The following is a 27,670-nucleotide window of genomic DNA, read 5'->3' as shown; positions in this document are numbered from 1 at the left end:
TTGCCGCATTAGAGGAAGAGGGACAAGGAGGAGCAGAAGGGAAAAAGAGTAGGAGGAGGAGGATTAGGCCATTTCCACCCCACCATAACAAGACATAAGACATTTTTTCCCCCTTATTTCTCGTTTCCCAGGTTAATGGCGAACACAGTGGAGGAGGAAGGTGATATGGAGGTCAATTCCCCGGCCCAGCAGACAGCAGAAATGGTAACACACTTTATATTCTCCATTTTCCATTTTTCTTCTCGTGTTTTAGAATTGTTTTCCATTCCCTTCCTTTATCCCTTGTTTCCTTTTCTTCCTTCTTTATTCACGTTGTTTTTTGCGTGTTTTTATTATCCACTTCCTTGTCTTTTTTTGTCTTGTTTTACTTGATATTCCCACGTGGTTGTGTTTTGCTTTTTTTGTTTTGTTTTTCCTGTTTTTTTTTTTATCTTTGTTTTCTTTCTTTTCCTTTCCTTTTCTTTTCCAAGTGTTGATGTCTTGTTTTATTTCCCTTGTGTGTTTGTTGTCTTTATTTTCTTTGCCATGTTTGTTGTTTGTCTGTCTGTGTTAATTTCCTTGCCTTGTTTTGTCTGTCTGTTCCTTAATCTGCCTTGTCTTATTTTCTTTGCCCTGTTTCTTATTTTCTTTGCCATCTCATATTTTCTTTGCCATGTCTTATTTTCTTTTGCCATGTCTTATTTTCTTTCCTTTGTCTGTTATTTGTTGTCTTTATTTTCTTTGCCATGTCTTATTTTCTTTGCCATCTCTTATTTTCTTTGCCATGTCTTATTTTCTTTGCCATGTCTTATTTTCTTTCCCATCTCTTATTTTCTTTGCCATGTCTTATTTTCTTTGCCCTGCCTAATTTTCTTTGCCATGTCTTATTTTCTTTCCCATCTCTTATTTTCTTTGCCATCTCTTATTTTCTTTGCCATCTCTTATTTTCTTTGCCATGTCTTATTTTCTTTGCCCTGCCTAATTTTCTTTGCCATGTCTTATTTTCTTTGCCATGTCTTATTTTCTTTACCATGTCTGTTGTTTGTCTGTCTGTGTTCATTTCCTTGCCTTGTTTTGTCTGTCTGTTCCTTAATCTGTCTTGTCTGTTGTCTGTCTTATTTTCTTTGCCTTTTTCCATATTTCTGTCTGTTATTAAGTTATTTGTGTTATGTCTGTTTTATGATTTGATTTGCCTCATGTTGTCTTATTTTATTTGCTTGTCTGTTTTGTGTCTATTTTTGTTTTGTCTAATGTCTGTCTGTTAATTTCTTTGCCATTTCTGTTTGTCTTGGTATCTTATTTTCCTTGCCCTGTCTGTTTTCTGTGTTATTTCCTCTTCCTTCTCTGTCTTTGGTAATGTGTCTATATATTATCATGTATGGGTATTATTTTACAAGCAGCCTCCTTTTCACCTGAGCCTAGTACAGAACTCCCATTTAATCATGTCTACCATAATGATGTTCAATTAAATTTACCCAAGCCTAACCTATCAAATATTTACGCAAGCCTAACCTAACAAATATTTACCCAAGCCTAACCCATCAAATATTTACCCAAGCCTAACCCATCAAATATTTACCCAAGCCTAACCTAACAAATATTTACCCAAGCCTAACCCATCAAATATTTACCCAAGCCTAACCTGTCAAATATTTACCCAAGCCTAACCTATCAAATATTTACCCAAGCCTAACCTATCAAATATTTACCCAAGCCTAACCTGTCAAATATTTACCCAAGCCTAACCTATCAAATATTTACCCAAGCCTAACCTATCAAATATTTACCCAAGCCTAACCTATCAAATATTTACCCAAGCCTAACCTATCAAATATTTACCCAAGCCTAACCTATCAAATATTTACCCAAGCCTAACCTGTCAAATATTTACCCAAGCCTAACCTATCAAATATTTATGCAAGCCTAACCTAACAAATATTTACCCAAGCCTAACCTATCAAATATTTACCCAAGCCTAACCTGTCAAATATTTACCCAAGCCTAACCTATCAAATATTTACCCAAGCCTAACCCATCAAATATTTACCCAAGCCTAACCTATCAAATATTTACCCAAGCCTAACCTATCAAATATTTACCCAAGCCTAACCTATCAAATATTTACCCAAGCCTAACCTATCAAATATTTACCCAAGCCTAACCCATCAAATATTTACCCAAGCCTAACCTATCAAATATTTACCCAAGCCTAACCTGTCAAATATTTACCCAAGCCTAACCTATCAAATATTTACCCAAGCCTAACCTATCAAATATTTACCCAAGCCTAACCTGTCAAATATTTACCCAAGCCTAACCTATCAAATATTTACCCAAGCCTAACCTATCAAATATTTACCCAAGCCTAACCTATCAAATATTTACCCAAGCCTAACCTATCAAATATTTACCCAAGCCTAACCTATCAAATATTTACCCAAGCCTAACCTATCAAATATTTACCCAAGCCTAACCTATCAAATATTTAACCTAACCTTAAAATATTTACCCAAGCCTAACCTATCAAATATTTACCCAAGCCTAACCTATCAAATATTTACCCAAGCCTAACCTATCAAATATTTACCCAAGCCTAAACTATCAAATATTTACCCAAGCCTAACCTATCAAATATTTACCCAAGCCTAACCTATCAAATATTTACCCAAGCCTAACCTATCAAATATTTACCCAAGCCTAACCCATCAAATATTTACCCAAGCCTAACCTATCAAATATTTACCCAAGCCTAACCTATCAAATATTTACCCAAGCCTAACCCATCAAATATTTACCCAAGCCTAACCTATCAAATATTTACCCAAGCCTAACCTATCAAATATTTACCCAAGCCTAACCTATCAAATATTTACCCAAGCCTAACCTATCAATATTTACCCAAGCCTAACCTATCAAATATTTACCCAAGCCTAACCTATCAAATATTTACCCAAGCCTAACCTAAGTAATATTTACCCAATCCTAACCTAACCTAATAAATATATCCTAATGATGCAAAACTATACTTCAACACCCAGGTCGTTCATCATCCTTATCACCGGAAGTAAAGAAAAAGAGGAATTATACAAGTCATAAATGCAGAGGTGATATCAGAATGCATGAATTAAAGGGACTTATGATAACAAACCCTGTGAAACTTCTCTTAAAATCCTCAGATCATTCAGTAACATTAAATTATCAACGTTATTTAGAGTATCAACAGTAACACTAGCAGTAACATTATCCCTTAGACGGCGGCAGTATTTGAAGAGTAGCTCCCCCAAAATGAATGGTCTATATACAGTCACTGCCGACCTTAGGACCGTAGCATTAATATAGTTATGCTGCATAATAGATGTTTAACTATCGTGTATTTATGTATTCTACGACAATCTGGAGGTGTTGTTATATTTCTGTCATACAAAACTGACTGACTGAATTTTGAACCAGCGTCTAAAGGTTAACAGTATCAAACATTATTTAGAATGTCAACAGTCAGTATCATCATTCAGTAACCTTAGTAGTAACATTATCCCAGTAGCTGTGGGGATCATGTTTCTTAAAGGCCCCTCTAAGTGAGAAAAATGAGAAAAAATCATCACTCACGCAAACCATTTCATAATAATATCAACGCATTTGTGATCAGTTTATGCATCATCAATTTTTGGGGGTTTATATCATGGCAAAAATTTGGCCCGTCGCTGTACACGGTAAAGCCACAAATTTGGCCTGTCGCTGGTACACGGTAAAGCCACAAATATGGCCTGTTGCTGGTACATGGTAAAGCCACAAATTTGGCCCATCACTGCTACCAGGTTAACAATATCAAGGATTATTAAGAGTATCAGAAGTAACATTAGTAGCAACATTAAGTTTCGACATTAACATCTAGTCACATCATCGGTAACCTTCGTCCCCTTCCAGCAGGACGCAGGAACATCCCCGCAGACCACCATCACCGTGCCCGACAACACTCCCTGCCAAGTGGACAAATACATCGACTTCCTGGCCGTGAACAAACGTAAGGTGCTCTTTATCCCCTCCTTTCTTTGTCTGTCTATCTCTCTTTCTTTCTCTCTTATTCATATTTTATCTCATTCCCTTCATATTGGTACTCCCTCTCTGTCTGTCTCTCTCTCTTGCTCTGGGGAAGGTAAGCTGTGGTAACCCGAAATTAACCTCTCTTTTGGCTACTCTTTACTTTTTACTTATGTGGGAGTGGCGAGTAGTGGGCTTTGTACCCTTTTTGTTACCCTTGAGCTGTATCCTTTGACGCAAACTGGATGTCACACTGGCCCATGTCCCGAGGTAATGTGTTCTCATTCACCACAGGGTCAAGGGTAAATGCAATGGAGATATGCCCCCGACTTAACATTTATCCCCTGCCATCACTAGGTCACTGTTGTGTTTGTGTTACATGTCCCTCCCCTTGCCACAGATGGTCACCTCCTCATGGGCAGCAGCAGCCTGACGGGGCGGTACTGGGGCGGCTCCATCTGGTACTACAATGACCCAGCCCTGGCGCCAGATGTTGAGAAGTGCCGCGCCGGGTTTGAGACGAGCTCTGGAGTGGCTGATGGCCTCTTCATGGACAACGATAAGCTGATTGTTGTGGGGGAGGTGAGTGTGGGCCAACGTTGCCAGATTGTCGTACTCAGCCGATTATATTTCCTGACTTCCTACCCCCAAACTGTCTTCTGGGCTCCAATAATGAAACTAATTTATAGTTATCATTAAAAGAGTTAGATTCTGATGTTTCTTGGCATTAGTTAGGCGTCAGAAACAGGTAAATACTAAATAAACGGTGATGTGGGCTGCCTTGGTCACACCCCTCGTGCACAGTCTTGCTAGGAAGGGATACACAATAGGTTGTCACAGTATGGCAGGTGGAGATTTTGCAGCAGTACAAGCTTTTTAACACCAAGGATGCATTATACTAATTGCTGTGTTGAAAAGGAGACATGTATAATTGAATCAAGCAGAGTTAACCAGCATCTTCATTCTTTCATCCTTCTCACTGGTAAATGCTGGGTCAGCCTTCCTTCATTTGTACTTCCTCCTGCTTCTGACTTCAATGCCTTCAAGAGCAGAGTATCACTATCAATACATCTCATTAACTGATTATCAGTTTTTAATATGAACATCTGTATACATTTTGCTATTGGGGAACAGCAACATAGAAGGCTTTTTTTTCTGTCTTTTTTTGCCTTTGAATTGTTTCTTTTACCATAAAAAACACTGGACGTCAGAAGTGAGACTCAGTAACCCCTAACAGCAGGAACAGACCCACACGTCTCTTGGCAACACAGTGATAGGTACTCTGCACACCTTAGTAGCACAGCATTATTCATGTAAGCAGTGGTAAAGTCATATTATGGATGACGAGCCCTGTTGAAAAATTGTATAATGGAACCAGTACCGTTAAGTAATGTAATATAAGAAGATCAAACAGGATGCCTCACCTCCTCTACACCCTCCCCCTCAAGGACTGTGGTGCTGTGGAGTTTCTGACGGTGTGTGAGGACGGGGAGCGCTGCGGCATCAGGAGTCAGTGCCGGATAGACGAACACCTCGACGCCGTGCACTCTGTCAAGCTCACGGCACTCGGGAAGTCTCTCCTCACTGGCTCGGCTGACATGAGGTGGGTGAGTGAGGTGGTGGGCTGTTTGGTGAGGGTTGGGTATTGCGACATATATATGAAGTGTACTGTGTAAAAGGGGGTATGTGCCATTTATATAGTGTAAGCAAATCATGTTTTAACCCATCCGCTGTGATTGGCACGGATTTCACCTTCACTGGTAGCCTGGTAACACATGCTCCCAGGTCTTTCTCTGCCTCTGTGGTGGATAGTGGAGTGTTTCCCATGTGGTATTGGTGTGCTGGATATCCCCTCCCAAGGTGCATGACTGTATATTTTTCTTCATTGAATTGTAGCAGCCACTTTTTGCTCCACTCCTGTAGCTTGGTGGTGTCTTCTTGTAGGAAATCCGCAGTCAAGGGGTTCAAGTGACTGTCAGACTATATCAGTGTCTATTTTTTCCTCTCTCTTTGTCTATTAACCTGGTAGCAGCGACGGGCCAAATTTGTGGCTTTACTGTGTACCAGCGATGGGCCAAATTTGTGCCATGATATAAACCCCCCAAAATAGACGATACATAAACTGATCACAATTGCTTTGATATATATTATGAAATGGTTTGTGTGAGGGGTGATTTTTTCTCATTTTTCTCGCTTAGAGGGACCATTAAGAAACATGATCCCTGGTGCTACCGGGTTAAAAAGTCTGGGACTATATTTTATGAGGTGTTGGTTAGGTGTTGTTGGTGTTGGATTCAAACACACTTTAAGAGGCATTGTGTAAAAAGGGTGACCTGCCATTTTTATAGTTTTGACCAAGTCGTGTTTTAACCCCTTGACTGTGGATTTCCTACAAGAAGACATCACCAAGCTACAAGAATGGAACAAAAAGTGGCTGCTACAATTCAGTGAGGAAAAATGTAAAGTCATGCACCTTGGGAGGGGAAATCCAGCATACCAGTACCACATGGGAAACACTCCACTATCCACCACAGAGGCAGAGAAAGAACTGGGAGTGTATGTTACCAGGCTACCAGTGAAGGCCAAATCCATGCCAATCGCAGCGGACGGGTTAAAGCGACCACCAGACAACACGCCCCATATCAACCAAGTTCAACAGAAACATCACACAACTTAAGGCCTACGAATCACCCACTTTAAGGTTGCATTTTCCTAACTTCACCATGCGATGCAGTAAGAATTCAACCACAGACAGATGCTTCCAAAGGGGTGAGGGATGTTAATGAGAGGTAACAGGGAGGGCATCAGAGACAGGTAGATATTTCCTTTCACTCACTCTCCAAATCTTCACGTCTCCCCATCAGCATTACCAAATTATTGTACTCATGACATTACATTTTCATAGTTTCCGACCATTTACTCTAGCAAGAAAACAAGCAAACAAACATCAATAAATAACGGTTTCAACACTAACTTTAATTTTCTATCGTTATTTGTGTAGGTACGAGAGTTTGAGGCTTAAAAATGATATACAGTTAACCCCCGTGATATCGCGGTTCAGTTTTCGCGGTCCTGGTATTTCGCGTTTTTTCTGTAAGACCTATTAATTTTGATATTGCGTATATCTTCTCCATTTCACAGCATTCCGCAGCATTGTGTACGAGTTTAAATCTCGCGCGTCACGATAGAATGGCTGTACGTACCGATTCTATTGTTTTAAAAGTGTGTTTAAAGACCTTAAAATGCTCTTAAAAGTACGTACCACAAAATTTATGAAAACATGCCTAGGGTGTATTTAAATAGAGTATTTCTATTTCACGGATTTTCACTTATCGCGGGTGGGTCTGGAATGTAACACCCGCGACGGAGGGGAGATTACTGTATACAATGTGGTGAATACGACAATCAGGCAACGCTGCTCCCCATCCCTCCAGCATCCGTGTGTGGGACTGTGAGACCTGCCTAGTGGTGCGCATGCTGGCCCCGGCACATGCCCAGATGGTGACCAGCCTCGCCCCCCACCCCACCAACGAGCAGATCTTCCTTTCCTGCGGCTTGGACGGCAATGTACTGCTCTGGGACCTGAGGACTCAAAAGCCAGCCTCATGTGAGTGGAATTTTTTGTATTTGTGTTCTAAAGTTCCAGAGGGATGAAGGAATGAAGATGCTGGTTACATCTTGCATAAGGGATTTGGACAGTACAGGGATGAGCAAGATAGAGAGCCTTCTTCTATCTGTATTTCCTCAAGACACCTCTCATCTAAAATTGACCCTCTTCTGCCCTCTCTATTTATTTTTTTGTGTCCCAGAGTTTACCAGTGAAAGGGATAAGGAAGTGGAAATGCTGGTTACCTCTTGCATAAGGGATTGGGACAGTACAGGGATGGGCGGGAGTAGAAAGACTTATGCCATTTATATTTCCTCAAGACATCTCTCATCTTAAAATTACCCTCTTCCGGCCTCTCTTCATCGGCATAATTATACATGTCTGGCCTCTCAATTCTCTTTTCTTTTCATACATGAGTGTTTGTTCTTTTGGTTTTAATTGTACTTGTTGTCTGGCCTCTCAACTTTTTTTTTTATCCAGGAGTTTTTGTTTTTTTTGGTCTTGCCGTTGTGCTGTTTCCTTTCCCGTAGAAAGAAAAAAAAGGTGTTGAGTTAAGGTTGTGTTTCAGGCGTGTACCGCGACTACTCTGTGAAACCTGAGTGTGTGGCGTGGCTGGGGGGTGGCGGGGAGAAGCAGTACCTGGTGGGGCTGCAGAGCGGTGAGGTGGCCCTGCGCTGCACTGATGACCTCAACCATAACCTCACCTCCCTTCAGACTCTCTCACGACCCCTCTACAGGATAGCCGTCAACCCTACGAAGTAAGAGTCCACTTGGGAACCTTAGTGTATGTTTGGTGACTTGCATGTGGCATTTTATTTATTCTCTGCTAAAGCAATTCCATCAAAAGAAATGCTCATTATGCCATTTTATTCTTCACTATAGCAAGTGGTCAGATTTTTTTTTTTCTTTTTTTACGTGTACGCCTATAGTGCCGGTAGGCTTTCTTGAGGGGCCTGGATGGTAGTCGGCCCCAGCCCCGTTATGGCGCAGGCAAGTGTTTATAGTGGCGCCATCTTCTCTTGGCTCATGTTGCTCCCCGGAACTCGTTCTTGATTCACTTGGACGGTTTCCTCTAGAGTCCGGGTTGATGGGTGGTCTTCAGGACAGCATGTGGGTAGTTTTTTTAAGCCACTCAGCGGTGACTGAGAAATCCAAGGTGGTAGCGTGGGGATTTGAACCTGCGTCGTCCATCACACGGTGAATGTGGGCCCAGCACGCTACCACTCAGCCACCGCCTACCCATAAGTATGGTAGGATTCAAATTCATGAGTGTACCATTGCTGAAAAATTGTCATAATGTCCTAGTAAAAAGAGCAAAAGGTTCAGTTTGTCTCACTTTTTCTTACTGTCCCATCTTGTCTTTTTCATGCTTCTTGTTATTCTGACGTGGAGATGTTTGTTTCAGGTCAACTCAGTTTGCGGTGTGTGGAAATGACAGCCGAGTGGTTGTCGCGGATGCTGTGGAGGGCTCTCTCAGGCTGCGGTAAGGGTACTAGGCAGTTTTTGTGTAGTTGTTCAAGCAGTCTCTCAGTCATGATGTTGTGGAGGGCTCTCTCAGGCTGCAGTAAGGGTGCCAGGCTGTGTGTGTAGTTGTTCAAGCAGTCTCTCAGTCATGATGCAGTGGAGGGCTCTCTCAGGCTGCAGTAAGGGTGCCAGGCTGTGTGTGTGTGTGTGTAGTTGTTGAAGCAGTCTCTCGGTCATAAGCCGAGTGCCATATCTATTCAGCTACCTGACCCGTAAGTATTTTTCTCTGTCTAATCAAAAATCTACTGTGGTGACCTGTCAGACTTTGTAAATCCTCAAAAACCCACTTAAAAAGCTGCAGGGGCTCCTCTTTAGCTGCTTGGATAGAGTTGGCTGTCTGGTCAAGGGTTCAGTCCCAGCCATCATAGAGTTTATTCTCCTTTTCTGGACCTGGTCAATTTCTTGTGTTTCAGGACATTGCGATTATGTACTCAAGTAGATTTATGTAAGAAATTCCCTCCTCTACTCTTATCATGGATCATATACTGCCTTACATCCCATAGTTTGAAGAGCCCTGTTTTATTTCATTGCAATAGTACTCATGTTGGCCACATCCACTAATTAAAGCATCTTTCCAATTAGTTCTTGCATCAGGAGAAAATTACTCTGGAAAACTGATCTGTGGTATAAAAATGAATTATAATATTGCCAAAATGAGAATGTAATTATTTCAACACCAGTACTATTCCATTTTCATACCACAAGTCAATATTAGTTTCATTTTTTTCCCGATAGGATTGCTAATTAGATTTTTTGATCTCTGAACTATTTCATGTTTATACCATAGGTCAGTTTTAGTTTCTATCCTGACTCACTAGAACAATGCATATAGATTAGCAAATGACTGATTGTTAGGAAGCCTTACTCATCCGCTGCGATTGGCACAGATTTGGCCTTCACTGGTAGCCTGGTAACATTATACTCCCAGGTCTTTCTCTGCCTCTGTGGTGGATAGTGGAGTGTTTCCCATGTGGTATTGGTAAGCTGGATATCCCCTCCCAAGGTGCATGACTTTACATCTTTCTTCATTGAATTGTAGCAGCCACTTTTTGTTCCACTCCTGTAGCTTGGTGATGTCTTCTTGGAGGAAATGCGCAGTCAAGGGGTTAATGAGCCCCATCACCTGGTTTACTTGCAGGTACGATGATGACCGCCACAAAGACTTCGTGCGTGGCTTGGCCTGGCAGGATGCCGACACTCTCGTCAGCTCTGGCTGGGACACCGCCGTGGTGGTACACAAACTGTAGTGTGTCGCGGGAGGCATTCCAGTTGGTACACTCAGGCTCAACACTCCAGACTTAAGTGTGACTGTGAGCATGGGGAACAGTGAGTGATGCGACTATGTAGGAGTTACAAAGTGCAAAATGGGTGTGAATCATGATGTTGAGGGTGTATATGTGTGTGTGTGTGTATGCATCAAGGAAGGGGGTGAGCAGTGCTGTAGAGAAGAGTAGCAATGGAGGATGCAGCTACTGGTTGTATTGCTAGGTGCAGAAAGCCCCTGCAGGTGACTGATCGTTAAATTTTCAGTTGTGAGCATGTTTGTGTTTGTGTAAGAGTTCATAAAAATATAAAGTGCTGGAAATGAGAGGTCCTGTGGTGGATATTTGTCTTCACTGTTATAGTCGGTTTCATTTCATCTGTCTGCCCAAAAGGATATGATACATCCACAAGTGTGAATTTTAACACATGTGCATTGCTACTATGGGTCAGGTGATGAGGTGAACATCAACTTGAAATATGACTTTTTTTTTTCTTTTTTTTTTCCAATGACATATCTGAATGGCTGTTTACAAAATAATCACACCTTATACAAATCCCAAACATGCTGATTTACATCAATAATATACCTTACCAGCACATGAATGACAAGCTTGTAGCAAATAGCATAGTCAGGTCACACTTGAATGAGCATTGGCCTTTTAAATGCCTGTAATTTACCTCATTTTAAATACATTAACATCTGGCTCTGGAAGTGCTAACAAAAGATATTTTAATTATCTACTACATGTAAATAACATAGGTAATATTGAAAATTGATAACATCACTTTCAACACTATCTTGTGCTATTTCAGATATTACTTATGTGATTTACATGTAATAAATAATTAAAACTCCTTTTATTCACACTTACAGAAGAAGATGTCTTTTTATGTACCTGAAATGATAAATTAGATATTTAAATGACCATTATTCATTTGAGTATCTGACCAAGCTGTTTGATACCAGCTTGCCTTTTCTGTGCTTGTTTGATAAATTATTGATGTATATCGGCATGTTTGGGATTCATATAATATTCACGTGATTAGTATACACTAACATTTAAATATTATTGAAAAATACTGAACATTTATCATAACAGTTGATTTTCACCCAATCATAAACTAGCAATGTGCATGCGCCACATCTATGCTTGTAAGTGAACAGATGGAATGGAACTAACTATAGTGCACACAGGTCAAGGGAGGGAGTAAAGAGTCTGTGGGAGTGGCGGTGGAAGATGATGTTAGGCCGCCACTGCCGCAGCATGAGCGCGCCACCACACAGGTCAACAGTACAACTCTGTCCAGTGTTATCATTTTATTGGGTTTTTGTATCTTGCTAGGAATGAATCCATATTTTCAACAAAACTATAAATTACAAAACATCCAATAACATTATGTTTACTGTTGCAGCATTGGACATTTGCATTCTTAAGTTTGTCAGTGCTCCAGGAGCTGCACCAGCCTTTGGTTACCATCAGCCACTCAAAAATAAAACATTTTCAATCCATAGCCACTTTCTTAGTTTCCAGAAGTGAATAAATAAATTTACATGGCAGTTGTTAATTATGGCATAGTAAAGTAAATAATGTTTAATCTAATGGATAACATAAGGAAAGGAAATATGCTACAGAATATTGAAAAACTGCAAGGATGTCTTTTTCTAGATCATGAATTTACCTTCCAATCCTGACTGTTCCTTCCCAGAGTGAACCAAGGAGGAGGACTGGGGAGGGGGGAGGCAGGAGCACTCCAGACACAGAGACAATTTGCATAGTGTAGGCCAAGTCAGGTGTCTATGAATGTATAGCAGTATGTACACAACTACCTAGAATGTCTAGTGTTGGTCACATTACCTTAGGAATCTTCAACAGGGTATAAAAGTGTGGTGTACGTAGTGTAGCCACATTCACATTTATATAAAGCACTCCTGCAAAAGTATCAAGTTAACACATACAAGCTTTGGAATACTTCAACTGTCTAAAGACACTATATCTCTAGGCATCATAAAAATGTCGTTCCTCTTTTTCAATAAAAATAAACAAATAAACAATAAAATGCAGTACTGCATTAATACATTGGCCTTTCTACCTTTCCTTGGGCAGCCCCACCTGACCCTCTGTCCACCCTGTGCTAAGGCAGCGGCTGGTCACACAAAGGAAGCGGGAAACTAAAGAATGTCTGTCGTCCACAGTAAAGGAATGCAGCAAACTGAGGAGAGGAGGGACACAGTCTTACAAAATAATGGCTCCATGTGTACAGATCATGTAAATTGATTCTTTGGCATGTAATGACAATATACATGAGCACAATTGCCTTCTTTATCCTTGTGATAAACACTTTCCTTTTAAACACTGGATCCATCACAGATATACAACAACCAGCCAGAATTAAGTTGACATAATAAACAAACGAATGGGTCTAAAACAATGACCAGTAGTCTGCAAGATCTGTCAGAACAATGAGCATTAGTTCACAACAGTGTGGTCTGCAGCGAGCTACGACGAACAAACTGCTACGTAACGCTGGACTGGTTATCAACACAGCTCAACACAAACTGCTTACGGCTCTCGTGTCTGTCTGGACCCTTGTGGGGTAGGTGTGAGCCCCAAGCCTGTACCTGTACCATGAACCTGATGCCCAAAACTAAACTCATCAAAATCCTGCTGCTCACCCCACAGACACAAGCCAAGAGTCAGTGTGCATCAACTTTCAGGAGAAACTTAAAAGTAGTGTTGGGAAGGTTTGGCCATCCACACAGACCACTCCGGCAGTACTCTATCTGGAAAGAGCTGCCGTGGAAAACAGCTGAGGTATACAAATTCACAGCTGTCAATATGGAAGGATAAGCAATCTTTATGACAGCAGTTAATTTTGCACTCTAACAAACTTTCCATGGCAGATTTTTTATACGAGCACTAACTGGAATGACCCATACAGATCGACAAACCTAACCTAATTCTCGATTGTGTGGGCTCTACGGAATCAAAGAAATAATACCTGATTCAACTTAAAAGTAAAGGTAACAATGCAGTCATATCACAGCTCATAATGGGATCAGTTTTCTGGCTAACAAAAAAAGTACGTATCTGGGGCTGGAAAAGACAGCAGGTTGAGGGAGGCACTAGAACCACCTCACGTGCCACCATTGCTCACACTGACTGAAGGTTAAGATAGAGGTTAAAGCAGCCATAACAAGGTGATAAACTAGAAGGAATAACCCTGTGGAAACTAACAAGAGGAGAGGAGTGTGTGCAATGGGACAGCAGGAGGAAGCATTAGTCGGGTGTGTTCTGTCTTTCACGCACACCACCACACATAGTTCTCATGTCAGAAGTATTATTAGATGCAAATATTAACCCAACTTATAAAGGTTAACCACACTAAATATAAAGAATGGTTGGAATTTGATGACGGTTCAGTTTTATACCTCGACTTGGTTCTCAAAAGTTGTGTTTCATATAAAATTAAAATGGCAAGTCCTTTAAAAATTTCAGGCAAGATGAATATATTAACTATTATCAAAAGAATGATTATCACTTTATACTGACACAAGTTCATTTTCATATCACAGATTGATTTTCTAAAGTAACTTCTTTCGTATCAGGAATAACACTACTTTGTAAACACGGGCCGGAGTAAAAATGAACCATTGCCAAAAAAAGGAGCTTCTCAAACAGACAATTATTTATTTTCGTACCTGTGCTCAGATTTCTAGATATCTGTTCCCTCTTTGAAAAAAACAGGGTGATGAAAAAATACTTGGCTATGGAATGCTTCTCAAACTTCGACAATAATCAATTTTCACAGCTATGTTCAAATATCTAGACACTCTTTCCCCGCTGACATGAGTACTAATTGGAGTTTCCCTCCTGATATAGGTAATAACTGGAGTGTTTACCTCCGACATGAGTACTAATTGGGGTGGCAAGCAAGGCCTGAACACCCCTGCCTCCAGGGACTCGGGGCTCACACATGACTACCCTACCCTCACACCAGAGCACAGACAGTGGTAAAGATATGGCCATCGTTCCTAATGCCAAGACAAAGTCACCCTCCCCGGCACAACGCTCGGTGGCGGCGGCAGCAGCGGCTGGCAACAAGCCTTGTCGTGTTCGCCGCTCTCAGCTCGGATATGGAAAAGTTACCAAAGGCATCTGTACTGATTCTTTTACATTAGGTGAATAAAAATGAGTGAGGAGAGACTTTAGTGCCACACAAGTACCGCCACGACACGAGTCTGTGGTCCGACCAGCTCCACGCGGCGCTGCGAGCTGCCACGTCCAGTCCCCCGCAGGATCACTGAGGTCTCTCCCCACTGGCATTGAGGCACTGTATACACTTAACCCTAAAAACTCTTGTATCTTCTTCAGGTTGTCTTCATAAAAAACTTGAAGCAACATAAGCAAGGTAAGCAATATCAACATATGCCATTCTTTTCAATTATATATTAATGTATATAGCAACATTTTTTGAGGGTTATCAAAAAGGAAACAAATGAATATCACACACAAAATACAAATAGACTAACAAGAAACAGACTAACATGGTTCTATGGCTTGAGAAAAATGTAAAAGTGAATGACAACCATGTATGGATAGTTAGGTAGCCTCTTGACACCTCTCAGTAGCCACCAGGTTCATTGTAAACAGTTTGTGTTTCAAAAATCAGTTATCACATAAGGCAACACTATCAGAGGGTCATCCTGGTAGCCTTTTCTGACTAATACTTCGTGCCACTCACGGAACTTCCCATCCACGTCAAAGTTGCCGTTTTGACAGTCTAGGTTACTCGTGTGGAGGCAGTCCACCTTTTTCGCAGGGACCTTTTCAGACCGGCGCACCAGCCTCTCCGTTTCGTCCTCGGACTCACTGCCAGACTCCTGCTCATCCCCGGACCTGCCTTCCTGGTCCTGCGCCTCGGCCTGGTCATCCGGGTCGTCCCACACCACGGTGGCGGGGTCTATGGGCGGCAGGCGGGACAGGATCTCCTCGGCCGATTCCCCATTCATTACCCCCAGCAGGTCCAGGTTGCTGGGGGCCGTGACAGGGAGGGGGATGTGTGGGGGCCCAGGGGGAGGGGATACCGGTGGTGTCGTGGAGTGCCTTGCCTCGGTCTCTGAGGAGAAGGATTCTCGGTCATCGTCGCCGCCGCCAGAGTACGCGTCAAAGGCCGGGCCAGACTGTGAGCTGAGGTAACGCTGCAGGTGGTCCATCTTGTTGCGCGTGACGGTGGCGCTGTCCGACGCCCGGCCCATGCCCAATGTGCCGCCCGGGCTGGCCAGCTCCCGAACGTGTTGCTCCTCCAACTTGCTTGCCCTCTCCGCCAGTTTGCTGTCGCCCTTCCTCTCCGCCAGCTCCGCCACGATCTGCGACGTTGTCTTCACCTTGGAGGCCTTGGCGGACACAGGGATGGCCGCCATTTTCTGCTGGAGCTGGTCAGTGGTGCCGGAGGCATTGTGTGTGTCGAGGACTGTAGACTTTCTCTTTAAAGCAGCGTTTATGTTTGCTATTCGTCTAGATTTGCTACACTCGCTACTTGCACTAGTAACCTTAGCACACTCATTACTAACAATACTGGAAAAACTGTCTCTACTGTCTTCGTCGAACCCATTAGTTACATTATTTCTAGGTCGCTTGGCCACTGGAATATCACTAGAATCCTCATCGTCTTTTCTCAAGCGCTTGTTGGCTGTGTTCGTTTTCGCTACATTTTCGGCACTTGGGGCATAGGAGGAAGCGTCCGCCCTGGAAGGCTGCCGCACACCACCGGGGGTGACTGAGGGGGACTGTGGGCGGGAGCGCGGGCGGTTGGGGATGGCCAGCGGAGGAGTGATGGCCGGCGAGACGGAGGCCAGAGCCGGACTCAACCCCGGACTGAGGATGCGGCCACGGAATAAGGCAGGAGACACGGGCTTGAGTGGGCGGGACGAGTGGGCAGTGGTGAGGGTGGGAGAAGCCGTGCGGGTGCGCTGGACCAGGGTGGAGGGAGTGGAGGGGGCCGACACTCCCGGGCTGGTGTTGCCGCTGGACGGTAGGGACGAGGGGGAGTTGGGCTGGGAGTGGCCATTCCCCGAGCCCCTGGCCGTCCCGCCTGGCCCTGGCCCCGACCCAGGTGCCCCGTTGACTTCATCTGCTAAGACCTCTCTACGCCATTTCCGTACAAGATCCTTCAGCCGCCGTTTTAACTCCTGGTGGCTGGTCTTGCGGCGGATGTTATTGATGTGTCTCCCTAGCCGGGTGGACTGAAAACAGAGGTAAGGAGTCAAGGGAAATCTCTAACTGGATGAAAACAAAGGTAGTGAGGGGAAATATGTCCCTAACTGGATGGACTGATAAGAGATAGAGGGGGCAATGTGTTATCAATATGTCCCTAGCTGGGTGGACTGCCAAAGAGGTAGTAAGGGGGCAATGTGTTATCCATGTGTCCCTAGCTGGGTGGAGTCAAAACAGAGGTAGTAAGTAAGGGGGAAATACATGTCAAAAGTGGGGCATCAAATTCAGTTCGTACCTCTAAGACTTCCTTAGTGATGGGCGTTCTCTCTAGCTTGCTGATGAGCTCCAGGCATGCTGTCATATCTGTGACCTGCAACGAAAGTCTGGCGTCAGAAAATTATCCCACGACCAATCACCGACACCACAGCACCAAGATACACAAACACAGCAAAAAAATGATTGGCCTCCCTCTGAAAGAATAAAGAATAAGCAAAAACAAGTCATATATCACAGCAACCACTGAAAATAAAATTTGCCTGCATGTCTGGAAGATAATGAAGGGCTTGATTACACTCTTTGAATGCAGACATCATCCTTTACCCCTTAAACAGACACTAGAAGACATGCCATCCCCATCTTTGTTCCTCATACAAAGCCAGACATAGATTCTTCAGTACCAGGGTGGAAGGTTACTTGAATACACTTCCCTCAAATGTTACAGGCTTGAGCAGTGAAAAGGATGAGGAGGGAAAGGAAAAGGGAGAGTATAAGACGGGACTTGGGGATGTATGTTGAGTGGGTGAGGCTCGGACATGTCTTGGGGGTGGATGAGGATGAGCAGGGTGAGGAGGGAAAGGAAAAGGGAGAGTATAAGACGGGACTTGGGGATGTATGAAGAGTGGGTGAGGCTCGGACATGTCTTGGGGGTGGATGAGGATGTCGTTATGGAGAAAACAAAAGTGAGTGACGTATGGAAAAGCTAAAGGAATGTATGGGGGTAAGATGGAATAGACAGTGGAGGTGAAGGGAAAAGCTAGTGTGGTGGAAAGGAGGTGATGAGCACACTGGTGATGATGAGCCTGCAACAGTCAAGTAGGAAGTTGTCTTGGTGGTAAGGGTCAGACGGCAAGGCAAGACAATTATGAGTTAGCGCCCTGCCACTCTCTGCCAGCCCTGACGCAGCTTGGCCTGGGGTGTGTGTGGTTATTACCCTGCCATCTTAGCTCTGGTTAATGTCAGTTTTGATTATACATACTCAGACATTTATATCTGTGTAAAAGTTGACCACCATGGCTGTGATAGATATACTAATTAAAGCATAAGTTTGGTCCCTAAAAAGTAGCATTAGTGTTAGTATTTATTATTATGTTTTATTATAGGAAAGGAGGCAAAGAATATGCAAACAAATAAAATGAAAAATAAAGAGGAAACAAAAAAATCCCCTAAACTTTGCCCTAAAGAAATAATTGAAAAAATAATTAACATAAGTATATTCAATATCTGTCCATCAGTGACAATATACTACCTTACTATTACTTCTTTAAGGCCACACTTGTAAATTCTTTAAAAATTACTGTTCAATACATCTATTCCTGTACCACAATTTATATTTTGGATTACTGTAATTACTGTGCTTCTTGTTTCACACCTAGCATGTCTATTTATGTCCTTTGGGTGTCTCTGTCAATTTATCAAACCAGGTGAGTATTGATTTGCAACAATGTCCAGAGCCTGATGGTACTTCCTAAGGGGTGTTCATGTCCTCTAGAAATGTGAGCTCACCCTGCTAGAGGACTAAGGTTGGCATTATAAGACACTATCGCTTCTCGCATTAACAATTTCTAAAGGTTAAAGAGGGGTCAGTCGAGTTCTAATGAGTGTTTCCTTAGGTTCATGGTACAGAAGAAGGGTCAAACTAACACCAGGGTCATAAAACTACTCCTGGAAATGCCCACAACTCCTATGAAAGCCTTGTCAAATACGTGTTCTTGGGTGGCAATATATCTTGTAATACGACCTTAATTGTTCAAGTCCTGTTAACCACAATAGAGATGATCCAAAATGTTCTCGTACAATACTTTAGGAAGATAATACTAAACACACAAGACAATAATTGCTCAGGTCTTGCCATAATGAGAAACGAATAAGTGATACACTAAAATAACAAGAATACAAATACATCCCAAATCCATGAGAAAATAATATACTGAACCTGCTAAACTTAACCCGGTAGCAGCGGAGATCATGTTTCTTAATGGTCCCTCTAAGCAAGAAAAATGAGAAAAAATCATTACTCACACAAGCCATTTCATAATATATATCAAAGCATTTGTGATCAGTTTATGCATCATCTATTATGGGGGGTTTATAGTTTGGCACAAATTTGGCCCATCGCTGCTACACGGTAAAGCCACAAATTTGGCCTGTCGCTGCTACTGGGTTAATGGGACATCACCCTTACTAACAAGACGCAGCACACAGTCTTTGCATCCAGCAGTGTGAAGTGTGTTGGTGCGTCCCCGACTGGTATTGCAGCACACTAATTATGTTATCTAATCACCCACAGGAAGGAGCATATCACACTATTGGCCACTATCTGATGCAGGGGCGGAGGGGGCCACGGCAGGGGTGGGCTAGTGATTGGTGTGTGGGAATCATCCTATTAGTGCTGTGATTAGGGAGGCAGGCTGAGGGGGACCTGGGCATGGAGGGGTAGGTTGAGGAAGCTTGAGCAGTGTAAAGGATGAGGAGGGAAAGGAAAAGGACGGCAAGATGGGGAGGGATTGGCATGTGTCAAGGATGGATGAGACTGGATGATGATGAGTATCGTAATGAGGGAAAGGAAAAGGGAGAGTATATGAAGGGAGTTGGGCATGTATGAAGAGTGGGTGAGGCTCAGGCATGTGTTGGGGGTGGATGAGGATGACTAGGGAAAGGAAAAGGGAAGGTAGACAAGGATGGATGTGTGGGGGCTGGATGAGGCTTGGGCATGTGTTTGGGGTAGGTGAAGATAGGCAGGGTGAGGGGGGGGGGGAATAGTAGGTAGGTGTAGAAGTGAGGAGAGAGAGGGAAAGGGAGATTATAGATGAGGGTGAGACAAAATAAGAAGCTAATATTTGAGAGAAGCTATGGACCAAAGAAGAATCATGAAGTAATGCAGAATGATCTATAATATACCCAGTGACTGAACTGAGAACTTCCCATTAGCCCCTTAACTGTAGATTTCCTCCAAGAAAACATCACCAAGCTACAGTAATGGAACAAAAAGTGGCTGCTACAATTCAACGAAGAAAAATGTAAAGCCATGCATCTTGGGAGGGGATATCCAGCATACAAATACGACATGGGAAACACTCCACTATCCACCACAGAGGCAGAGAAAGACCTGGGAGAGTATGTTACCAGGCTACCAGTGAAGGTGAAATCCGTGCCAATCACAGCGGACGGGTTAAAAAAGAAAACTGGCACATGAAAGTATCTACGAAGTTTTAAATAAATAAATAAATAAATAAACAAACAGTATTAGCCCCTAGTCCGAGCCCTAAATTACCGGTCAGTGCATTAGCATTCTAGCAAAACAAACATATTGATAAAGTAAATATCCATAACATCAAAGGCAAATGGTCAACAAATTATGTACATACACAATCAAAATGCAAATATATAAATGTAATCATAAGGTCTGCTAACACTTTTCCTATAATCAATTAAATCCCTCTTTGCAATAAATCAATTCATCCCAATGACATAATTAGCAAAGATGATACATTAAAACAGACAAAACCATGAAAAATAAGCAAGATGAAGAATTGAATAAAGCAAGGAGGCATAAAAGGAGGCTAAAAGGAGACAACATATAAACAAGGAGAGAGAGCGAGGAAAACAGACATCGAACTAACAGAAGACCACAACAGCCCATTCTAAAATCATGATGAGTGTGAGTGAGTGGGGAAACTTCACACATTAATATAAAACAAAACCATGAAACCTTTAAGCAAAACAAAGAACTGAGTAAAGCAAGACGACACAAACAGGCATAAAAGCAGAGTATAGAAGGAGAGGATGAGACAGTTATAAAGTTTAGAGAAGTGTGAGAGCGCAAACATGAAACAGGGACAAAACAGCGAGACAAACGTGAGAGGGAGAAGAAACAAGATAGATACAAACAGGCATAAAATTAGAATATATGGAAAAGGCATAAAAGGAGTCCATTGTTAAGTTGTGAAATGTGTAAGTGTGCAAACATGAAACAGGGACAAGACCGAGACGAACAAGGAGAGAGAAAGAAGAGGGAGAAGAGACAAGCAGAGAGAGGGGGAGTAACAGGCATAGAGGAGACCAAGGGAGCCCATTATAAAGTTAAGAGAATTCTAAGTGTACAGCAAACATGACACAGACAAATGAGAGAAGACAAAGAAGAAACAAAGAGAAAGAAGACAAAGAAGAAACAAGAAAACAGAGATAGAGAGGGAAACAAACAGGCATTAAAGAAGAGGAAGACAGCCCATTATAGAGTCCAACTGAGGAGTGTGTGAGTGAGCGTGTAGGGTCGAGACACACAGAATAGATCAATGAGTCAATATCTGAGGCCCCCACCACCTATGGCCCTCCACTCTGGTAGCTCAGCAACTGTAGCTTAAAATATGTCAGGTAATGGGGTCCCGTGAATGACTCTAAAACCCTCTTCCTCCCCCTCCTTTCTTTGCACGCCATGGGACTTAGGTTCATATCATATGCTTAATTCTGCCTCACATCATCTATTTCCAAAGGGCAAAAAAGAGCTAAGTTGGGTTCTGATGTGTGTTTCTTTTAGGTTCATGGTACAGAAGAAGGGTCGTAAAACTAACCCCCATGGAAATGCTCAAAACTCCTACGAAAGCCCAGAAAGTAGAACAAAGGGAAAGTGACAAACAGACAAAGAACAAAAAGGAGAACATAAGAGCTAATTGCAAGAACCACTACACACACGCACACACACACACAAAAAAAAAAGGAAACAAAGAACAGAAAAGTCAGGGGAGAGATTGAAATACTAAAAATACTGAAATACTCTGTACCTGCCATAATTAACCTTCCCTAGTCCTATTTACCTGTATATATGAACTAATCACCCACATGGAACCAGGTAACATGAGATACTGGGAGGCTGACATGTGTTGGTGAAATGTGGAAAAAAAATGCTACTTCTTTTCACTCTCCTGTACTTGTATATCATAATTAACCTTATCTAGTGTTATTTACCTGTATACAAGAACTACATACCCCAATGGAACCAGGTAAAATAAGGTATTAAGCAGCTGAGTAGACAATTGTTGGTGAAAAATGGAAATACATACATAAAACTATTTCCTTTCACCCTTCTGTACCTGCCTATCCATAATTGACTTTCCCTAGTGCTCTTTACCTGTAAATAAGAACTAAATATACCCAAATGGCACCAGGTAACATGATATACTGGAAGGCTGACATGTGTTGGTGAAATATGGAAATAAATAATTGCTACTTCCTTTCACCCTTCTGTACCTGCCTATCCATAATTAACCTTACCTAATGCTCTTTACCTGTATATAAGAACTAAATACCCAAATGGCACCAGGTAACATGATATACTGGAAGGCTGAGACATGTGTTGGTGAAATATGTAAGTAAATCCTGTACATAAATACTTAATGTTTCCCTTTGTGTCTGCCAAACCATAAAGAACCATCTATTAAATAACATTCATATAACTAAACAACCCCATTGGCACCAGGTAACAAGGTACTGAATAGACAATTGTTGGTGAAATAAGGAGATGCATAAATAATATTTCTTCCTGTTCCCCTTTGTCTGCTTAGCCATAATGAACCATCTATTAATCTTCATATAACTAAACCCCATGGCACCAGGTAATATGACTAAATAAGCAATCATAATCATGGTAACAACACGAAGCAAACTTCCCACAAGAGATGAAAGAGGAAAAAATCATGAATGCGTGAACTCAACAACACAACGAAAACGGGAGCAAAAAAAAAAACAACTGTATCTATCCGGTGGAGCCTTTGACATTTTTACCCCGAGACAAACAGCTAAAATGTACCCAGAGTGCCACCATGACTCTCCTAATGGCACCTGTAGCTAAGTAAGGGCCACTAGTCATCTACAGGGTTGGTTTGAGGCGCCCCAGCTGGCCACAAGTTCGCGACCCATTTTTTCCCTTAGTGGAAGAGTACAGAAACTTGGGAAGGGGAAGGGGGAGGAGAGGAAAGCGAAGGGGAAAGGGAGGCAAGGGAAGGGGAAGGGGCGAGGCATGGAAATGAAGCCTCCCATGCCAAACTATGCCATTAATAAAGCTACATGGAAGATTATATTAGGCCAGGGTCATTTACAACCATTTTTTCAACGTTCTAACCATTTTTTTTACCGATGTCGAGTATCAAATATTGGGTCCGAGGGTACTAGAGGGAAGGGAAAGGGGTGGAGGATGCAAATAAAGCCTCCCATGCCAAAATAGGTCATTACTAAAGCTAAATGAAAGGTTATAGTAGCCCAGGGTCATAGGTACCGATTTCTTCAACGTCGTAACCGCTTTTTTCCTCATGAGTATAAAAACTTGAGTTCGAGGGCGTCACAGGCAGAGGGAAAGGGGTGAGCTATGCAAATAAAGCCACTCAGCCAAACTAGGTCATTAATAAAGCTTGAATCAGCCACAAGGAAGATCAGAGTGGGCCAGGGTCACCACACAACCTCCACTCCCCTTCTCTCTCCTCCCCAACCACAATTCCCCGTCTCACTGATCATACACATTCAAAATATTTCCCATTGTTCCAGTCCTTGCGTGAGTGTTAGCGAAGGAAAACAGTCCCCAGCATGCAACTCTTCACCAGCATCACAAGTTTGCCATCATGCCCAGGAACGAGTTTTCACCCACCGCCTGCTGTTACGCAGTGCCCCGTGTCTTCACCAATGCCACACACACTCCAAAACAATGATTCACAGGAAGGGTATAATGACCTTGATCGGGAGAATGCCATCATCCCCCCACACTCCCTCCCCCCCATTCCTCCCACCACCACCATATTTACCCCAAAACACCCATTTCCTTGCCTCTAGGGCCACGTGCCCACACTGCACTAGCACCTCAGCACTACACTTGAGTGCTGGCGAGTACAAAGAAGAGATTACGTAATATTAGCGAAATAACCCACGTCCTAGGTAACAGGGGAGCCCGGGGCCGCGGGACATTCTCAAGGGCATGGGGCAGACAGGCAGGGTCGGGCAGGTGGAGGGATGTGGTTTATTTCACTGGGGGGTGGTGGTGAGGGTGGAATGTGTGCATCATGTTCATGGCGGCGGCGGCGGAGCGGGACTTGGCCATGACGGGCGGGCCACACCACCTCTGGCCCGCCTGCCGCCCCGCCACCCTCCCCCGGCGCCGCCCCCGCAACACAGCCCCGACAGCCATGGCCACCACACGCCGCCCCCGGGCTGCCCCGGCCGCCCCGCCGCCACACACACGCCCAACACACTCGCATGGGGCGGCCAAGGGTCCTGCAGGGCCGCCGAGGGCCGCGTGAGGGCCACACGAGGGCCTGTGGGAGGCGGCGTGCGTTGCGGGGACGGGCGGCGCGGCGCGGGGCGCATGCGTGGCGCGGCGGCCCCGGGAGTCGCCGTCCAGCCGCCGCCACACCGGACTGTGTGATATGTTGGGAGCACCTTCACCACACACCACACCACCACTCCCCACGGCGCTCTCCTCACCACACAAGATCGCTCGCCGTGCTGGAACCACTGTGTTGTGCCTTGCAGCGCCGTCCCGTGCGTTGCGTGTGGTGAAAATGACGGATATAGTGTGGCCCACCTGACGGCCCTTGTCAGCCATGTCGGGTCGCATTATGATCCGCAGCTGCGGTGTGTTCCGCGGAACCAAAGTGTGAACTCATAAAGTGGCTCGAGAGATCTCAGTGGTGCTTACATTATAATCTTGATCAGTGCACGTCAATAATCTTGATTTTATTTCTTCTATGGAGCGCTGCATGAGGCCGCGCGTGTGGTCACGTCGGCGCAGCGGTGGTGACTGGCCGGGGCGGCGACATGGACTGGCGGGACGGGGGATTGTGGGTAACTGAGGGGCCGGGGAGGCGCCGAGCCCGCACCAGCCCCGTGACGTCACCGCCGCCGCGTGACCCGCGCCTCCCCATTGGCCCTCGGCGGCTGACGGCACCGCGGCGTCACCGACACCTCACGGTCGGCGGGGCGGAGTGTGATCGGGAGGCGGGTGTCAGTGCCGGCCCGGGCCGCTCCTCTGCTGCACAGCGGTGTGCACCGCGGCGCCGCGCCCGCCGGGGCACGTGCGTCCGCGGCCTCCACCGCAGCACGCACCCACACCCGCACGCCGCCCGCGGCCCTGACACCCGCGCCCGCTGGCTGGTATGCCCCAGCATAAGACTGGGCACTGAAGAGGACTACGTATGCGATTTTTAGGGATAAAGAGCGATGCCTCTCCCAGCACAGTGTTGCTAAGGTCGATAGTGGTGTGCTGAGGCCAGGAACAGCGGCCTGCCAGCCTGCTGATGCTGCTGCTCTGCGTTTCCCCCGCACTCAGCATCACGCCCGACACCCATACACCACACCACACTGTCCTCCTCACACACACACACACACACAGTAAGCATGATAAGCCGAGCCACATAGTCATCCTCACCACACACCACGTGGTCAAATGTCTCATCCTATCTCACCGCACCGCACCACACCACCCCACCTCGCAACACCATCACATCACATGGCTCACCACACCACCTCACGACACCACACTTTACAACTTCACCACACAACGCCATACCTCACCTCGACTCACCACTCCGCTGTACCACACCTTGCCATGTTTCACCACACAACGCCATACCTCACCTCGACTCACCACTCCGCTGTACCACACCGTGCCATGCTTCACCACACAACGCCATACCTCACCTCGACTCACCACTCCACTATACCACACCGTGCCATGCTTCACCACACCACACTACCTCACGTTACCGCACCACACCACCTCACTCACTACATCACACCTCACAACACCACACCATCTCACTCACTACATCATACCTCACAACACACCACCTCACTCACTGCATTACACCTCCTCACTCACTGCATCACACCTCAACACCACACCACCTCACGTTACCGCACCACACCACCTCACTCACTACATCACACCTCACAACACCACACCACCTCACGTTACCGCACCACACCACCTCACTACATCGCCACACCACACCTGACCACATCTGCACACGTGACTACATCACCACACCGCGCCAAACCAGACTACATCACCGCGCCACCCCTGACTACATCACCTCACCACACCTGACTACATCACCACACCACACCTGACTACATCACCACACCACACCTGACTACATCACCACACCACACCTGACTACATCACCACACCATACCTGACTACATCACCACACCACACCTGACTACATCACCACACCATACCTGACTACATCACCACACCATACCTGACTACATCACCACACCACACCTGACTACATCACACCATACCTGACTACATCACCACACCACACCTGACTACATCACCACACCACACCTGACTACATCACCACACCACACCTGACTACATCACCTCACCATACCTGACTACATCACCACACCATACCTGACTACATCACCACACCATACCTGACTACATCACCACACCATACCTGACTACATCACCTCACCATACCTGACTACATCACCACACCACACCTGACTACATCACCACATCACACCTGACTACACCACCACACCACACCTGACTACATCACCACACCACACCTGACTACATCACCACACCATACCTGACTACATCACCACACCACACCTGACTACATCACCACACCACACCTGACTACATCACCACACCACACCTGACTACATCACCACACCACACCTGACTACATCACCACACCACACCTGACTACATCACCACATCACACCTGACTACATCACCTCACCATACCTGACTACATCACCACACCACACCTGACTACATCACCTCACCATACCTGACTACATCACCACACCACACCTGACTACATCACCTCACCACACCTGACTACATCACAACACCACACCTGACTACATCACCACACCACACTTGACTACATCACCTCACCACACCTGACTACATCACCACACCACACGACTACATCACCACACCACACCTGACTACATCACCACACCACACCTGACTGCATCACCACACCACACCTGACTACATCACCTCACCACACCTGACTACATCACCACACCACACCTGACTACATCACCACACCACACCTGACTACATCACCTCACCACACCTGACTACATCACCTCACCACACCTGACTACATCACATCACCACACCTGACTACATCACCTCACCATACCTGACTACATCACCACACCACACCAGACTACATCACCACACCACACCTGACTACATCACCACACCATACCTAACTACATCACCACACCACACCTGACTACATCACCACACCACACCTGACTACATCACCTCACCATACCTGACTACATCACCACACCACACCTGACTACATCACCACACCACACCTGACTACATCACCACACCATACCTAACTACATCACCACACCACACCTGACTACATCACCACACCACACCTGACTATATCATCACACCACCGCGCCACATCAGACTCCATCACCTCTCATCTCTACACTCGACCTCACCCACCTCACCACACCACACCGCACTTCTCTGCCCCTGTCCCTTCCTTATCATATACGTTCTTCCCTCCCTCCCTCCTCCTCCCTCTGCCCCTCACTGGCTGGGTGGTTGGGAAGCTGGGTCAAGATATTTAATGTTTTAGCTTTTGATGTAATTTCTCAGCTGTCAGATTTAAATGAGTGAGTGAAGAGGTTTATATCAATCCAGTGTTAACACGGGTAATAAGTAATCAATAATCAATAATATTAGATATGTATAGGGAGGTATTAGAGCTTTTTTAATTGT

General features: G+C 44.6%; 2 protein-coding genes across 52 annotated transcripts; one reads left to right on the top strand and one right to left on the bottom strand.

Annotated features, from left to right (window-relative positions):
- Positions 1-15: 15 nt before the first annotated feature.
- Positions 16-11,923, top strand: LOC126983644 (methylosome protein 50-like). 2 transcript variants are annotated; one of them, XM_050836567.1, is made up of 8 exons: positions 16-204; positions 3,907-4,000; positions 4,418-4,599; positions 5,466-5,620; positions 7,452-7,624; positions 8,193-8,382; positions 9,030-9,107; positions 10,287-11,923. In XM_050836567.1, the coding sequence occupies exons 1-8, from the start codon at positions 136-138 to the stop codon at positions 10,393-10,395; spliced, it is 1,050 nt and encodes a 349-aa protein (XP_050692524.1). In that variant the 5' UTR covers positions 16-135; the 3' UTR covers positions 10,396-11,923. The 2 variants fall into 2 exon arrangements, with proteins under 2 accessions (XP_050692524.1, XP_050692523.1); XM_050836566.1 differs by having other exon boundaries at positions 3,904-4,000.
- On the bottom strand, positions 11,715-27,053 carry LOC126983640 (mediator of RNA polymerase II transcription subunit 26-like). Of its 50 annotated transcripts, XM_050836551.1 has the most exons (6): positions 26,928-27,019; positions 26,654-26,745; positions 26,240-26,331; positions 24,584-26,173; positions 16,922-16,996; positions 11,715-16,655 (listed from the first exon to the last, which is right to left on the bottom strand). In XM_050836551.1, the coding sequence occupies exons 4-6, from the start codon at positions 24,644-24,646 to the stop codon at positions 15,072-15,074; spliced, it is 1,722 nt and encodes a 573-aa protein (XP_050692508.1). In that variant the 5' UTR covers positions 24,647-26,173; positions 26,240-26,331; positions 26,654-26,745; positions 26,928-27,019; the 3' UTR covers positions 11,715-15,071. The 50 variants fall into 50 exon arrangements, with proteins under 50 accessions (XP_050692508.1, XP_050692514.1, XP_050692518.1 ...); XM_050836557.1 differs by lacking the exons at positions 26,240-26,331; positions 26,654-26,745 and adding an exon at positions 26,493-26,607 and having other exon boundaries at positions 26,951-27,053; XM_050836561.1 differs by lacking the exons at positions 26,240-26,331; positions 26,654-26,745 and adding an exon at positions 26,493-26,607 and having other exon boundaries at positions 24,584-26,104; positions 26,951-27,053.
- Positions 27,054-27,670: the final 617 nt, after the last annotated feature.

The sequence above is a fragment of the Eriocheir sinensis genome, chromosome 54 (assembly GCF_024679095.1).
Source record: "Eriocheir sinensis breed Jianghai 21 chromosome 54, ASM2467909v1, whole genome shotgun sequence".
Taxonomy (NCBI): Eukaryota; Metazoa; Arthropoda; class Malacostraca; order Decapoda; family Varunidae; genus Eriocheir; species Eriocheir sinensis.
The sequence above is the reverse complement of the archived record's forward strand: the minus strand, read 5'-3'. Positions and strand labels throughout refer to the sequence as shown.

Bases quoted from the DNA above. Each gene is read 5' to 3' on its own strand.
- LOC126983644 (XM_050836566.1), top strand. From the start codon at position 136: ATGGCGAACACAGTGGAGGAGGAAGGTGATATGGAGGTCAATTCCCCG. The intron at 7,625-8,192 runs GTGAGTGGAATT...GTTGTGTTTCAG, and splicing joins GACTCAAAAGCCAGCCTCAT to GCGTGTACCGCGACTACTCT. The intron at 9,108-10,286 runs GTAAGGGTACTA...GTTTACTTGCAG, and splicing joins GAGGGCTCTCTCAGGCTGCG to GTACGATGATGACCGCCACA.
- LOC126983640 (XM_050836557.1), bottom strand. From the start codon at position 24,646: ATGCAGCGCTCCATAGAAGAAATAAAATCAAGATTATTGACGTGCACT. The intron at 16,997-24,583 runs GTAAGCACCACT...CTTTCGTTGCAG, and splicing joins GCACTGATCAAGATTATAAT to GTCACAGATATGACAGCATG. The intron at 16,656-16,921 runs GTACGAACTGAA...CTCTGTTTTCAG, and splicing joins TCACTAAGGAAGTCTTAGAG to TCCACCCGGCTAGGGAGACA.